The sequence below is a fragment of the Serinus canaria genome, chromosome 8 (genome assembly GCF_022539315.1).
Source record: "Serinus canaria isolate serCan28SL12 chromosome 8, serCan2020, whole genome shotgun sequence".
In the NCBI taxonomy this organism is placed as follows: domain Eukaryota; kingdom Metazoa; phylum Chordata; class Aves; order Passeriformes; family Fringillidae; genus Serinus; species Serinus canaria.
Genome location: NC_066322.1, coordinates 6,359,076 through 6,372,508, shown reverse-complemented (window position 1 = coordinate 6,372,508; position 13,433 = coordinate 6,359,076). Strand labels below are relative to the sequence as shown.

The 13,433-nt window shown below is 39.6% G+C and overlaps 1 protein-coding gene across 1 annotated transcript in view; it reads right to left on the bottom strand.

The window, feature by feature from the left end:
• Positions 1-13,433, bottom strand: part of FAF1 (Fas associated factor 1) — a 154,617-nt gene that overhangs the window by 14,633 nt on the left and 126,551 nt on the right. Inside the window, exons 16-18 of the mRNA XM_009088711.4 lie at positions 7,968-8,048; positions 7,556-7,633; positions 4,389-4,604 (exon numbers count right to left, since the gene is read on the bottom strand). Coding sequence (XP_009086959.1) covers positions 4,389-4,604; positions 7,556-7,633; positions 7,968-8,048 — 375 coding nt within the window. The remainder of the gene's footprint in view (positions 1-4,388; positions 4,605-7,555; positions 7,634-7,967; positions 8,049-13,433) is intronic.

The following is a 13,433-nucleotide window of genomic DNA, read 5'->3' as shown; positions in this document are numbered from 1 at the left end:
CTGCCAGAACTCATACACAAAATTGTCAAACTGCCTGGCATAACAATATAAGGACCATGCTCCAACATCACCTTTCTGAGAACATCAAAGGGCAATTCCCTGCTCAGAGGACTCCACAGCAAGTGCTGCAGCTAAACTTACTATCCTGTGGCATTATTTTCACCACACTGAGCATCAAAGGGGATTAATCTTGCCAAAGCACAGGAATGAAAAATCACATTTAGGTTTGGAGGAATATCTTATCATTATTCTATTCCCATATACTCCCAAAACTATGAATTGCCTGGCCCTAAATTCACTGAAATCCTGATTAGATCTGATTTAAATTGACATGCAATTTGAGTTAAATTTATTTTATGCACTTTCAAGGGAGATTTTTTGTTTCTGTTTATTTAAACTGCCGTTGAAATTAGTTAATTAAAAGGATTTAAAAAATCTTAATACTCTAAACAGAGCAAACTGGTTCTGAATTATTAAGCAACATTTTAGATGCATTTAAATAACCTTAAGTGACTTAACTGCCACCTGATCCTAAGCTGTGGCTCAGAAAAATAAAATGTGAAATACTGTAGAAGTCTTGGCTTACCAAAGCTTCCAGATACAGTAAATAAAGAGCTTAAGTCTCTAATACCATGTGTGCAGAAGGCATACTCTCAAATACATAACTAATGCTCCACTTCAAGGAGAAATCAGCAGCAGAAATTATAGCTTGAAATTTTGTTTTTTTCATGAGAAATTATTAATTCAGTCTTTCAAATATAGCATTTAGAAGGAGGAATCATGCCTGGCCCTTCCTTTCTGACAGACACCATAAAACATTCACAAACATATTAACCCTAGAAGGCTGAAGCCCAGTTTGGGTAAATTTCTGCACATTCCTCTTATAGGTTCAGCTAGATCTGGTCCACTTCTTGCCTGTGTGGGGTAAAATGCCCACCCTGTAAGATGTCAACAGTTTTAGGAAGGCTTGTGCACATCACCAGCACTGAAGTAAGGAAGGAACTGAGTATCTGGAGGTCTCCAAGGCACTGGGAGAAGGAGGATCCTGATGCTGGGAGGTCAACAGGACTACCAAAGTCAGAATTTGGATTTAACTGTACATAACATGTTTGAAAAAATATGTTTGAAAGTATCAGAACTACTTTGCTGTAGTTTTGCTGCAATAAGTCAGAGTTTGGGAAGGCTGTTAAGAGAAATGGATCTAAATACTGGACCAAAGTCAGAGTCTGGGAAGGTTTTTAAGAGAAACCTTCTACTGAACTAGCAGGTTGCCTGAGCACACTAACACACACAGAGTAAGCTCTTCTTGTTATAGCTAGATGTGATTTCTGGAAGGCAGGGAGGTGTAACTCTGAAATCAGGCACACATTTAACAGCACACACACTCGTTCCCACAGAGCCTTTGCAGGTGTATCTAAGAATACAAGAAATACATTCTCTGCATTGAAATTTCTTTGCCAAGAAACACAATACAGCTTTTCACTCCCAAATATGTGCTTGCCAACGTCTCCAGAGTCTGAGGCATGAGCTGTGAGCTTCCCAGCTGCCCCAAGCTCACATTTGTGACACACAAATGGTGGTGCAAGATGTGGTGCTGAGGCACTGAGAGAGGAGTAGGTTAATATCTAATTTCAGCAAGGGTAGAAAGAACAACACAGTCAGTGACAAAGACCCAATAACAAGTCACTGCATGTGCTTAACTGCTTTGGAATGTCACTGCTGCTTTAAAATCTACAAGTAGTGTCTGGAAAAGGTTAATCTGGGTATTTACTCATGTGTAGAAGTTTGTATTTACAGTAGGGTTATGATACCAACTTTAAGTTAGCTAAGGATATCTGTGTAAGCAACTGGAACATAGGACTAAGAACTAATGAATTTTTATTTATGAAAGATGTAAAAGTACTTCAACGAGACTGTTCCAGAACTGACAGCTTTGAACAGCAGGTAGAAATGCTCTGACAAGTTTATCACAAGAAAATGTTGATCTGGTTGAAGATAATCCTCTTGTTTTGATAATACAGAAACACTTTTGGGGGTGTGTATGTTATTGTAAAGCAGATCAGGATAGAAAAAACCCCACAAACTAACTTCAGAAGACATGTTTTCATCTTATTGCAACAGAACTCCAGTGAAGCAATTCTGATACTTTCAAGCATATTTTTTCAAAAATGTTATGTATAGTTTAAATACAGCCATTCTAAATACTCCTGTCTTCTGGAGCACAAGCATCCAAGTGCTCTGTCCTTGTAGCACAGATTTCCAATCATGCTGCTGACATACCACCCAGCAGAAGGGTCTTGGTAACTTACAGTGCATTTTTAAGAGACTACAGACCACAAAGCAATGAACACATACTTTGACTCTATTTCTTCCAAGCCATTCAACAATGCCTCATTTTTATTTATTTTTAAATCTGTCTGTGGAGTTGCACGCTTCCAACTTTCTAAACCTGGGGAACATGACAGATGTCATTTACTGTTGTCAGTGGTTAGCAAACCCCATGGGAATATTTTTTGTCTGTCATGGCTCTGGTGGTCACAATGGCAACGGGATTCATACATGGCTGAGTCAATCAGCATGAATCATTTATGTGACTCCTCATACATGGCATTATTAGGTTGGAATCATAGAAAAAAGATGACAGGGTCTTTGCTTCCCACACAACAGACCATCAGCCAGTAAATTCTCCTTTCTTTGCCTCAGCCTTTTCTCCCTGACAGTTTCACAGATATACTGACAATACCAGCCTGTTCTAATTTAGTGGTATTTTTTCCTTTTCTACTTTTTTTTGGTACTTGTTCTTACGTGATTCACTCGATAAATTTTTGAGGTTTTTTACAGATGCCTGACATTCATAACGATGACAATGTGAATAAGTACAGAAACAGCCAGAGTAAAGTGAAAAACAAATGTCAAAATTTAAGAGTAATATACCTGTAGGGTATTTATATTAAATATGTATTACAGCAGAAATAAGTTACAGGTGGGGAGGCATGACTTGCAAAATATTTAAAATGTACAACCCCAATGTTTAGACTGCAAAACACTGGGGTTTTTTTGTCAAGTACACTGAACCATCAGTAATCCTGGAAATCCAGGTGACTTCAAGTCTTTGGTTCCTCTGGAAATGATACTGCAAGCTTAAGGAGTAAAGTTAATTAGTGATTAATGAGCTTCCTTAAACACTGCTTTACAATACAACACTGCTTGCAATACAGGGCAAGGTGGAAGAAGAGCTGCACTGCAACCCTGTCCACAGTTGTGCCAAAAGTGGATCAGAAACCACATCCACTCACAAGGTTGAATGCTTACTAAGGATGAGCTTCTTCTCCTTTGGAGTACTTAGAAATAAGATGATAAAGTAAGAGGTATCTGTTACAAACTACTGGAAACATGTCAATCAGAGCCTCATTCCTAGTGAACTTCCCCCAGGGCCAGTGATGGGAAACAAAATGGAAAAACAATCCAAATTACTGAATTCCTTTGGTGCAAAATGGTCTAACCAGTCCCCAGGAGATGCCTCCAGCAAACAAGACCCCAGCTGGTCTGGAGCTGCCCCATTCCTCTGCAGTGTTCAGGCAGTATGGCCAAAGAGCTGCTGAACTCCCCCCACCACTGCTTGGCTCTGTCCTGATGTCTCTGCAGTGCCCATTCCCTTCACCTTTTATCCAGGGCCCCTGCACAGCTGCACCCACTGACTTTCATCTTTGCTGTAGCAATGACTAAATAATAAATAAAAGCTAATTTGTGCAGAAAACACAAAGGTGGATTTTCAAAGAAATTTAGGAGCAAGCACAAAAATTATCTGTTGATTTATCAACAGAATTGGCTATTCTAAGCAGTGAGCAGTATTGATTCAGAATATCAGCCACAGCAGGTTCATCATACAATTCAAGGTATGAGATGTAATTATCTACTGGTATTATGCAACAGGTGAATCAAATATTTATTAGGATATACTTAATAGTGCATAACTGGGTACTATCTGATGCTGAGCCTTATTCATAACATCAGTTTGCATCCAAAAGGCAAAACCAGAAAGATCTGAAGTACCAGCCCATAACAGACCTAAACAATGAAGTACCAACAGTGTTGATGGAGCTTCCCTCAAAACAGGACGTGAACAAAGCTGGCTCAGCACATTCAAGTTTTCACTGAATATGGTCCATAACTTTTTCTGAAATGTAGGATTTTTTACAATGTCACTGGAGACAGGTTCCACAGCTCTGTTTGTAATATCTGACAGCACTGGTCAGCCAGCAGCTGGCTTAGAGCTTGGCAGCACTGGAACACACCCAGGCACACCTTTTACCTTCTATGCTATAACACCCCAGCCCATCCAACCCACAGGAGCAAGGTATTTATTCCTGAAAGGTGCATTTACTCACATCTCTCCTCGGAAAGGTGCCCAGCAGCTTGTACTCCTCCCAAGGATATCCCTTGGAAGCTACAAAATCAAAGACAACCTGCAGCTTGCTGCTGGCCAGGAAACGCCGCTCAAAGAATTCTCCGCTGGGCGTCCGGATGCGGAGTTTGCTGACAGACTCAGTGCTCTCCTCCTTGGGCTCGGGGGGCAAGGACTGCTCCAGAGACAGCCTGATGGCCTGGGGAAAGAAAAACAACCATTTTTTTCCAATGCCAGCAAGAGAAGAAAGGGAGAAAGCTTTTCTATTTGCATTGAAATTTCTTCTTATTTCTTCTAGAACTTCAAGATGCGTCGCAGTGCTCCAGAGCCTTTATATCTCAATGACAAAATAATTTTTATTCACTCCTTAATAACAGCCCACCAGACAACTAATTAAAATAAATCCTTCTTTATAACACATATTATTAGGTCTACAGTTAATGCATGATGGGAGACGTAATTTAATCATTTGGCAGAAAGCCTTGGAAAAAAAATTGAATGAGAGAATAATTGTCAAGTGGCCAATTGCTTCCTTAAAGGGTATAAATTAAAAGGCAGTAAAAGTATTTCTTTAAAAGCACTTGTCAAATTGCCTTCCTCTTGCAATGGTAATTGACCATTTGCAGTAGACTGGACCCTTAATGGAAGTTCTGAGTGAAAAGAAATATATGCAAGAAATTTACTATAAATAAACTGAAACACTGTTAAAAGATCCAATTAAAAATGCCACGAATGTACAGTAGATACACAGACTGCATATAGAAGTAGGAATCACTAAAGTAGAAAACTGGGAGAACAGAAACAGGAGCTTGAAGATTTAGAGTTGGTTGTAGTAGTAGTAGTAATAGAAGTAGTATTTGTAAGAAGATGGTTCTAAGTACAGGTGAACACATTTTCTGCAACCACTTGCATGAAATCAGCCCTCAAATTGCAATGGCACTACATGACAGTCATATGTGTATCAGTGTCTTCCTGCTAATATTGCTGATGCCAAGACTTTAAGGGCAGGACCCAGGTCTGTGTTCTCTGTCCTCTGTCCCTGTGAGCTGCCACAGCACCAATCCTTTGATTAGAACTTTTTTTTAATACAAAATTAATTGCTAACATTAGACTGCTGAATGAGGTGGGCTTGATTTTCAAGGGCATTTTTGGTATCCATGGGCAGCATCAGCATCTGTCAAAAATTTGATCATACTCAGAAGCAGCTCTGTTACAATATCACCTCACTTAAGGTAGCACTTAATGAGAATGTAAATGAATGGAAGAAGCAGCACAAAAACACTGCCTGCCCCAAAATGTGCCTAAAAGGCAATTTTTCCAACTGAAGAGGCAGTCAGGCAGGGATTTACCTATTTTCAAGGAACATTCAGTATACACAGTTGCTATTTGTGCCTTTGAAAACATCCCCAAGGTCATTTAGTAACAGAAACTGATAGAGGGTGATTGCATTGCAGGGAAAGGACTGGGCAGAAGCAAGATTACAAAGGCTTTTAAATAGTCTACTTCTTACACACACACCTCTGAGCAAATTATATCTCAGTATAAATATTTATACATAGAACTTCAGTTCATTTTTGCTCATCTACTATGAGATTATATTTTAAATAGATTCTATTTTAATTTTCTCCCTCTCCATTCTCAACCACCTGCTTACTATCTGGCTGTTTTGACATTTCCCCACACAGTATAGCAACAGATGCTACATTATTTACTGAACCCAATCAATTATATTATAGAAAAATAAACAACAGTAGCTCATTAGAGCTCCTTCCTTTGTGCAAAGAGTGCGTCACTCCCCAAAGTAACCACTCAACACAACATGGCAATTTACAATGGATATTCTGTACCAGCAAAGCCAGTCACAAAACAATGACATGATAGATCACATTAAAAACTCTTGGACCTGAACAAGCAATTTCAGTTTGTTGATCAAAAGGTGTTCAGTATGTGAAGAGCTCAATAGTCAGATTTTAAAATACAAACTGAACATAAAGCCACTTCTGTAAGTAAACACTGTTGCAAAACAATTCAGTCCAAGTAATCTGTACACTTGAAAATGGGGAGTGTTAGTAAACATTATTGTTAAAATCCCTTTTGTTCTACTAAGCAAACAGATCTCATCATTTTCATTACTGCACTCTGCATTAAAACAGGGAAGCCCAGGTATATTTTGGTAACATGGGCCAGCGTTGCAGCCTTTGCATAAGAAAATCATTTCCAAAAGGCCAATCCTTTCCAAAGGCCATTTCCAAGCCTACCAAAAGGCTCAGGAGCAGATATAATGATGCAGAAATAATTATTTTTTCTATGCATGCAAATTAGAAAATAAAAACATATTTCTTGCTTGAGCTGAGTGTGAGCTGATTGTGAGCCTGCTCCTGCTGCAGTGGATTCATGTTCAGCTGCTGTTAACCTCACAGAATTGCCATCTCACAACCAGTCTAGACCCTGCAAGAGGATGCAGGAGTCATCTCTGAGAGGCACTGGGACCCTCAGCATTTACCAAATTGAGAGAACCTACAAAATAACAGTTTGAGGAACAGTACTCTTCACAGCACAGGCTTTCTGTTTTCTTACAGTGGCCTAGAGACATAAGGACTTGTTTAAACCAAATTTTCATTCTAAGGAAGATTCTGTAGAAGTTCAGAAATTTTTTTAAGTCCCATTAATTTCAAGACTCTGGTTTTTATTTTCTTAGTTTTTTTTTTAGTAAGTGGATTGTCTCCCAGATTAAATTTGATAACTGTTTGATCAGAATTGCAGGTAGACTTTGTGCTACTTCCAGGAAAAAATGAAAGGGCTCCGTGTTTTTAAAAGGACTGGCTCCAGAAAACAGGTTAGAGCCTCCCAAAGATTCCAGCATTTATGGAGCTCATTTCACAGATCTCCTGTGAGCAGGTCCATCTAATATCTGGCTGTATTTGAGACCCAAATGATAAAACAGAAGAGCCATTGAACAGTGGATGAAGATTATTTAGCTGCACTTTTTTTTTGTTTCACAGATATAGTAAGAAATCAATAACAGTAAAGAAAATTGATCACATAAAAAGTAAGCTTTGAATTGAAGTTGCAGTGTGTGTTGAATGACAGTTTCAGTGCTCAGAAGCTCCATGAACTGACAAAGTTATCAGAAAAGGTAAAACATCCCACCTCACGTTCCTCCTCCTGCTCTTTCCGGATCTGCTCCAAGCGAAACTGCTCTGCCATTTCTCTCTCCTGTGCTTCCCTCTAACAAACACAAAGGGCAATTCCACATAAATATGTGATAAATACAAATGCAAAGAAATTTCTCAATGTTTCCATAGAAATTGATATAAGAGACAGGATATTTATTAAGAAATCTTTTCCTGCCATTCCTTTCCCAAATGAAGCCAGGACAGGTTTAGCTAAGAGATGCAATCAAGTCTAGTCCTAGTGACTTTGTCTGGTGCCACTCTACAACACGGAGGACTTTAGGGTCTTGTGTTCAGAGCACAAGTGGAGGCAGGCAGTCCCCTGCAGCACAGAGCATTCCCAAACTCCAAAGGGTTCCCATCCCATGGGTCTCTGCCCCTGCACACACCTTGGCTCTGTCAGCCTCCAGAGAGATGCGGTACGCTTCGTCCTGCTCTCTCTTCACGTTTTCTCTGGCTTCACGTTCATCCTAAAGGTGAAAAAAGAGAGAACAAAATCAAAAAGTGGACCAGTGTGATAAATATCTTGATGTTCCTCAGCTCTCATTAATCCCAGTGACTTCAACTTCACTCACCTACCACAAGGAGAAACACATTCAGAGATGCCTCAAGGGTGACTGTGGCTTGAGAAATTCTGACTCCCTGAAGCTTTGATTCAGTTGCCAGGTAAGGAAATGGTAATTAGCCCTGGCCTAAGGGCTCTGCATTGAGGGCAGGCACAGAGAGCTGGGGAGGAGCAGCCTCCAGTGGAGGGGTCACTGCAGAGGGGTATGGGCTGGAGTTGGAGGAAGATTTCCCTCCAGCACCCAACAGTCTGGATAATTTTGTAACAGGGAAGTGTGGTTTGATGCTGAGACTGGATTTTCATCGGCTCTCTACTCATACTGACAGTGGGTAATGGCTGGTCCTGACAGAGTAAGCCCAATCCCAGGTTCTTCCTGGGTCAAAAACCCCTCAGCAGGGTCCATCCAGGGTCACAACTATCAAACATCATCCAGAAGCCTCAACTCACAGTGCTGAATATTATACAAAGATGGGAAAGTAGCAGGTCCTGCTCTGAAGCATCTCAAATGGACAGATGCAGGCAAGTAAGGAACAGGAGGTTACCATGCCAGCAAAAAGAACCTTATCAACAGTCACAGCACAAAAAAATAAAGGTTTACTAAAAACACACAAATGACAAAGCAAAGCATCATCCACACAGTGGAGGATCAAAGAGTGGATATCCCCAAAAGCTGGAATAACTGCACTGGGGTGATGTCAAATAAAGCAAAGTGTACAATCAATAGCTTCATCCTCTGCCTCTGAAGCAGAGACATTGGCTGCTCCCCTGTGCTTACTTGTCTTACATCTCATAATTCCCCCCAGAGCCCTGCAGAGGCTGCACTGGTCCCTACAAAAATCAATAGGATTTAGCTGTGAGACTGCTGGTGGGCTCAGCAGGGTCTCCCCTGCAGTTCCCAGTAACACAGTCCCTGCACTGGGGCTATCTGTCCTGTGTTTCACAGAAATGAAAGTTCACTACCTACTGCTTCTTGAAGAATTATATAATCTTCCTATACAGCTGCAACATTTATTCCACATAAAAGAATCATTTTGCTAAGTGATCAATCTTCTCCTCAAAACATCATTATTTGGCAAAAACTCAATTCTGAATGGTAGGAGCTCATGCTAACTGTAATTATCACAACATACAAACATACCAAGATGTTCCTCAAAAAAACCCTCCAACATCTCAGTGGTTAAATCTCTAAAGCAGAATGCAAACACAGGAGGAAAGGACAAACTGCTGGGAAAACTATACAACTTCCACTTGGAAAGCAGCAAAATCTTTTCAGGGAAAATTCTTCTTCCTTACAGAAACAGGACCCAAATTTATTCTTCAATCAGTGTGTCCTGAATTTCATTCCAAGATCTAGAAACCATCACTTTATTCTGCAGAACCAAAACACGAGTAGAAGTAATTCTTGCACAATGCAAAAAAGGACAATAACCACCAAATAACCCTTTCCCTTCCTGGCTGCTCTGGACATTGACAAGTTTTAGATACTCTGCTCATGGAACTTGAACCTGATAGCAAAAACTACCCTACATGAATATTCCATTTTTGAGACAAGGGGGCATTGAAATAATTAAACAGCTCCCATTTTTATTTTTCCAAATATGAGGAAAGTTTGTTGACTACACAGAGGTTTTCCCATTTCTTCTCACAGATGGAACATAACAGTAAAGAAAAAAAAATTGTGCTTTTTATACTGAGACTTTTCATAAACATACTGAAAATTTATCTTAGAATAGTGAGAACCAAAACAACCTTTCCAAATCAGCTCACTAAAGGAAGATGACTTGAGGTTACCTGCCAGAGGAAAAGCCTTTTAAAAATATTTAGAATTATTTCAGAGAGAACTTATTCAACTTCTGTTTTTTGACTCCATGCATCCCACCCAAGTCCACACATTGAATTTCAAAGGCCACACAAGTCCAGTAAAGATTAGATACAACTATTGCAACTACAGGCTCTTCTCCATCAAAGATTGCTAGCAACTAAGATAGAGTTACTGTAGTTTATAAAAAAAAAATTTAAAAAAATACTGATGCTATAGATTCTACAACTAAAATTGAAACATGAATTCCAGACATTAAAAAAAAGTTAAAATGCTTTCTTGCCTATTCATTGCAGTTATCATCATCCTAGAAGTGGATTATGAAAAAGATGTCAGGAATGTGAAGAATTACCATGCATGACTGCCTGGTCCTCATAGAAATATGTGAGCCACATCTAAAAGTAAATGACTGGGCCACTGAGCCCTACACCTCATTGAAATAATACTGCTCTTACTGAAACAGACCTTCCAAACAAACCTGGAATCAAGAGCTCTTTGGGTAAGCAGCAGATGGAATCCCATGCAATGCCTCTCTGTACCTACTTCTGTGTTAATACTTCTGTTTGCTAACACTGCTCACATCAACAGGAACCAACTCCTCCAGAGGTTTTAGGGCTAAATTGTGGTATTGTTTGGTGCAGAGTTACACCTTGGACAAATTTTAAACATTACACAAAGCAGCTCTCCCTTTTGTAATGCAGTTTCTTATCTTAGTCATCTCTTCCTCTAGAGAAGGATGAGGATGCTTCAAGTTCACCAGCAAGCAACAAAAGAAACTCAGTAGTGACAGGAAAAACAGAAGAAATTATTTTGCAGAGAATCTTCCACTGCACTAACAAAGAACATGTCAAGAGTAATCATGCCACTAATAATTAATATAAAAAAAATTCAGAAGTGTTATTCATTAACAAAATTTGAGGCAGCTGACAACTTTCCTGTTAGACCCTACATAAATTGCAGACATTATTGAGGGAACATCACTAAATGCATCTCCACAGTGCTTTTGCAATGAAGGCAGAACTGGCACCTTCCTTATTCAAGAAATCAAAGTATAAACAGACATGGCTTATCCTGGGTCCCTTAAAAAGCCTTGATCAGAAGCAGGAGAATTCCACAGCAGTGACTGAAGGCTGCTGTGAATGCAAACCATCCACATCCCAAGGGTTTGGGGCTTGAGACAAGGGGACAACACTCCCTGGCACCTAAAAAGGGGAGAAGTCACAGATTTCTGCTTTCCTATTTTGACAATGAGAGGACATACATTCAATGGAAAGTTGGAAATCTGAAAAAAATGCTTTTATTCACAGCATATATTCTTCAGCTATGCCTTGACTTTGCTATTCTGCTTCTTAGAGATGCAACCAACCCAAAAATATCAAACACTTACGAGATACAACTGACCAGAGAAAACCTTCTCCTGAGGAATATCCAGTGCATCAAGACTAAGAAAAACTGACAGATAAAATTAAGAAGAAATTTAGGATAACTCTTTCACATAATTATTTCCTAAACCATTTGTTGAAGTTAATCCTAGTGACAGGCATTTTCAGATGCAGGATGATGGACAAAGAGGGGCTCCTGACTGAATTCAGGACAGCAGATTCTACAAATTAAAAATATTCCACTTTCTGAATGGGATATTTTGCTGGAAAAGTCAGCATTGGCCCTTCTGGGCTTTTCCCCTCTATTTATTATTGTCATTTTGAAGGTAGGATTTAATGATTGAACCCCAGGAATCAGCTTTGCACTGATTTGTCTCAGGGAGCTGTGTTATATTATTCCCAACTGGCCTTTGGGACCAGTTTTACTGTGAAGTAAAGCTGGATGAGACAGAACTTGTGAAGATACCCAGGAGGAGAAGACATTTCTCAGAGCACCAGTGAGTAAAGGGCTATTACAAGAAAGAAAGAAAGAAAGAAAAGAAAGAAAGAAAAGAAAGAAAGAAAAGAAAGAAAGAAAGAAAGAAAGAAAAGAAGAAAGAAAGAAAGAAAGAAAAGAAAGAAAGAAAAGAAAGAAAGAAGAAAGAAAGAAAGAAAGAAAGAAGAAAGAAAGAAAGAAAGAAAGAAAGAAAGAAGAAAGAAAGAAAGAAAGAAAGAAAGAAGAAGAAAGAAAGAAGAAAGAAAGAAAGAAAGAAAAAGAAAGAAAGAAAGAAAGAAGTGTATTTATAAGTGCTGAATGCCCATCTGAAAGACAGTTCATTTCTCTGAACCACTCCTGAAATTAAAATCTGCAAATGCTTAAGGCTATTCATGGGAGCATTAAAGAGAAACACCCCTTTGTCCAAACAAACCTGTGCAAGAAAGGCATGAATTTGACTCACTAAGATGACAGACTTGCACATTGTATAACTTAAACATACATGATGGGGAATATATGGCAGGAAAAAGTGTACACAGAGTGTGTTGGGTGCATGGGAAGGACAAGGACAAAGCAAATGGATGTTTCAGGGGTGGCAGAACCACAGGAGGAGGCAGGATGAGGGGCAGAACAGCACAGAACATCACAGGATCCTGCCTGTCCACACTGAAGGCTGAAAGCTCAGTTCCACATTCCAGTTTTGGAGTTAACTCAAGTGACAAAAAGAAAACCAAACCCAAGATCTTCAAGGAGCCTGCAGTGCCTTTCTGTGGGAAAAGAGCCAGCCAGTCCTGCTACATCTGCCCAGCTGGGCTGAATATTCACTGCCTGGAGCCACCAACATGTACAGCCTAAAAGCCACAGGGACTAAAGATATTTTATTTCCCTTCTTTCTTGCTTTCCTCTGCCATTGCCTTGCACTTTGCCAAGGCTCTAACCATGCTGTAAACTCTTGAAGGCAGCACTTGCACCCACTGGGGTGTGTGCAGCCAAGTGCTCCATGGGAATGCTCAGTGGGCTCTGCTGTCATATTACAAACACAAAATCAGAAAATTTAATCAAACAAATTTTGATTACTGTAGTTTAATTAGTTATAACTAGTAATAATTAGTAAACTGCTAATTAGATTCTTGAGGGGTTAAATCCCAATCTTTGCTAGATGGCTGTCATCACCATAATGCTTTTGTGCTTTGGAATTTAATGGATTTTGTGTATTCTAATAATCTCTTGTTGTGCAAATACTAAACACCATGATACACATGACAGTGTTAGATGGAACACAGACTATCCAAGGTATTCAGATGCCTGATTTCTAGTGATATACACTAGAAATATCATGATCAGAGCTTCAGTCCCTAGCAGAAATTTCAGAGGTCTCTTGCAGAGCTGATGGGAGCACCTTCCCTACATTTGACAGCAGTGAGGCAGAACAGGAGGAAAAGACATGGAGATAGCAGGCTTCTCACAGCACAGCTATGAAAATATCACCTGGTCACTAAAGCCCCAAAGTGCTGTGGCAGGAAAAAGAGAAAAAAGAATTTTATGCAGCCATTCTGGAGTTTTGGTTTTCCTTCATGTGTTTTTTAAATCCCCATCCAGATATTGGTGAGGAAG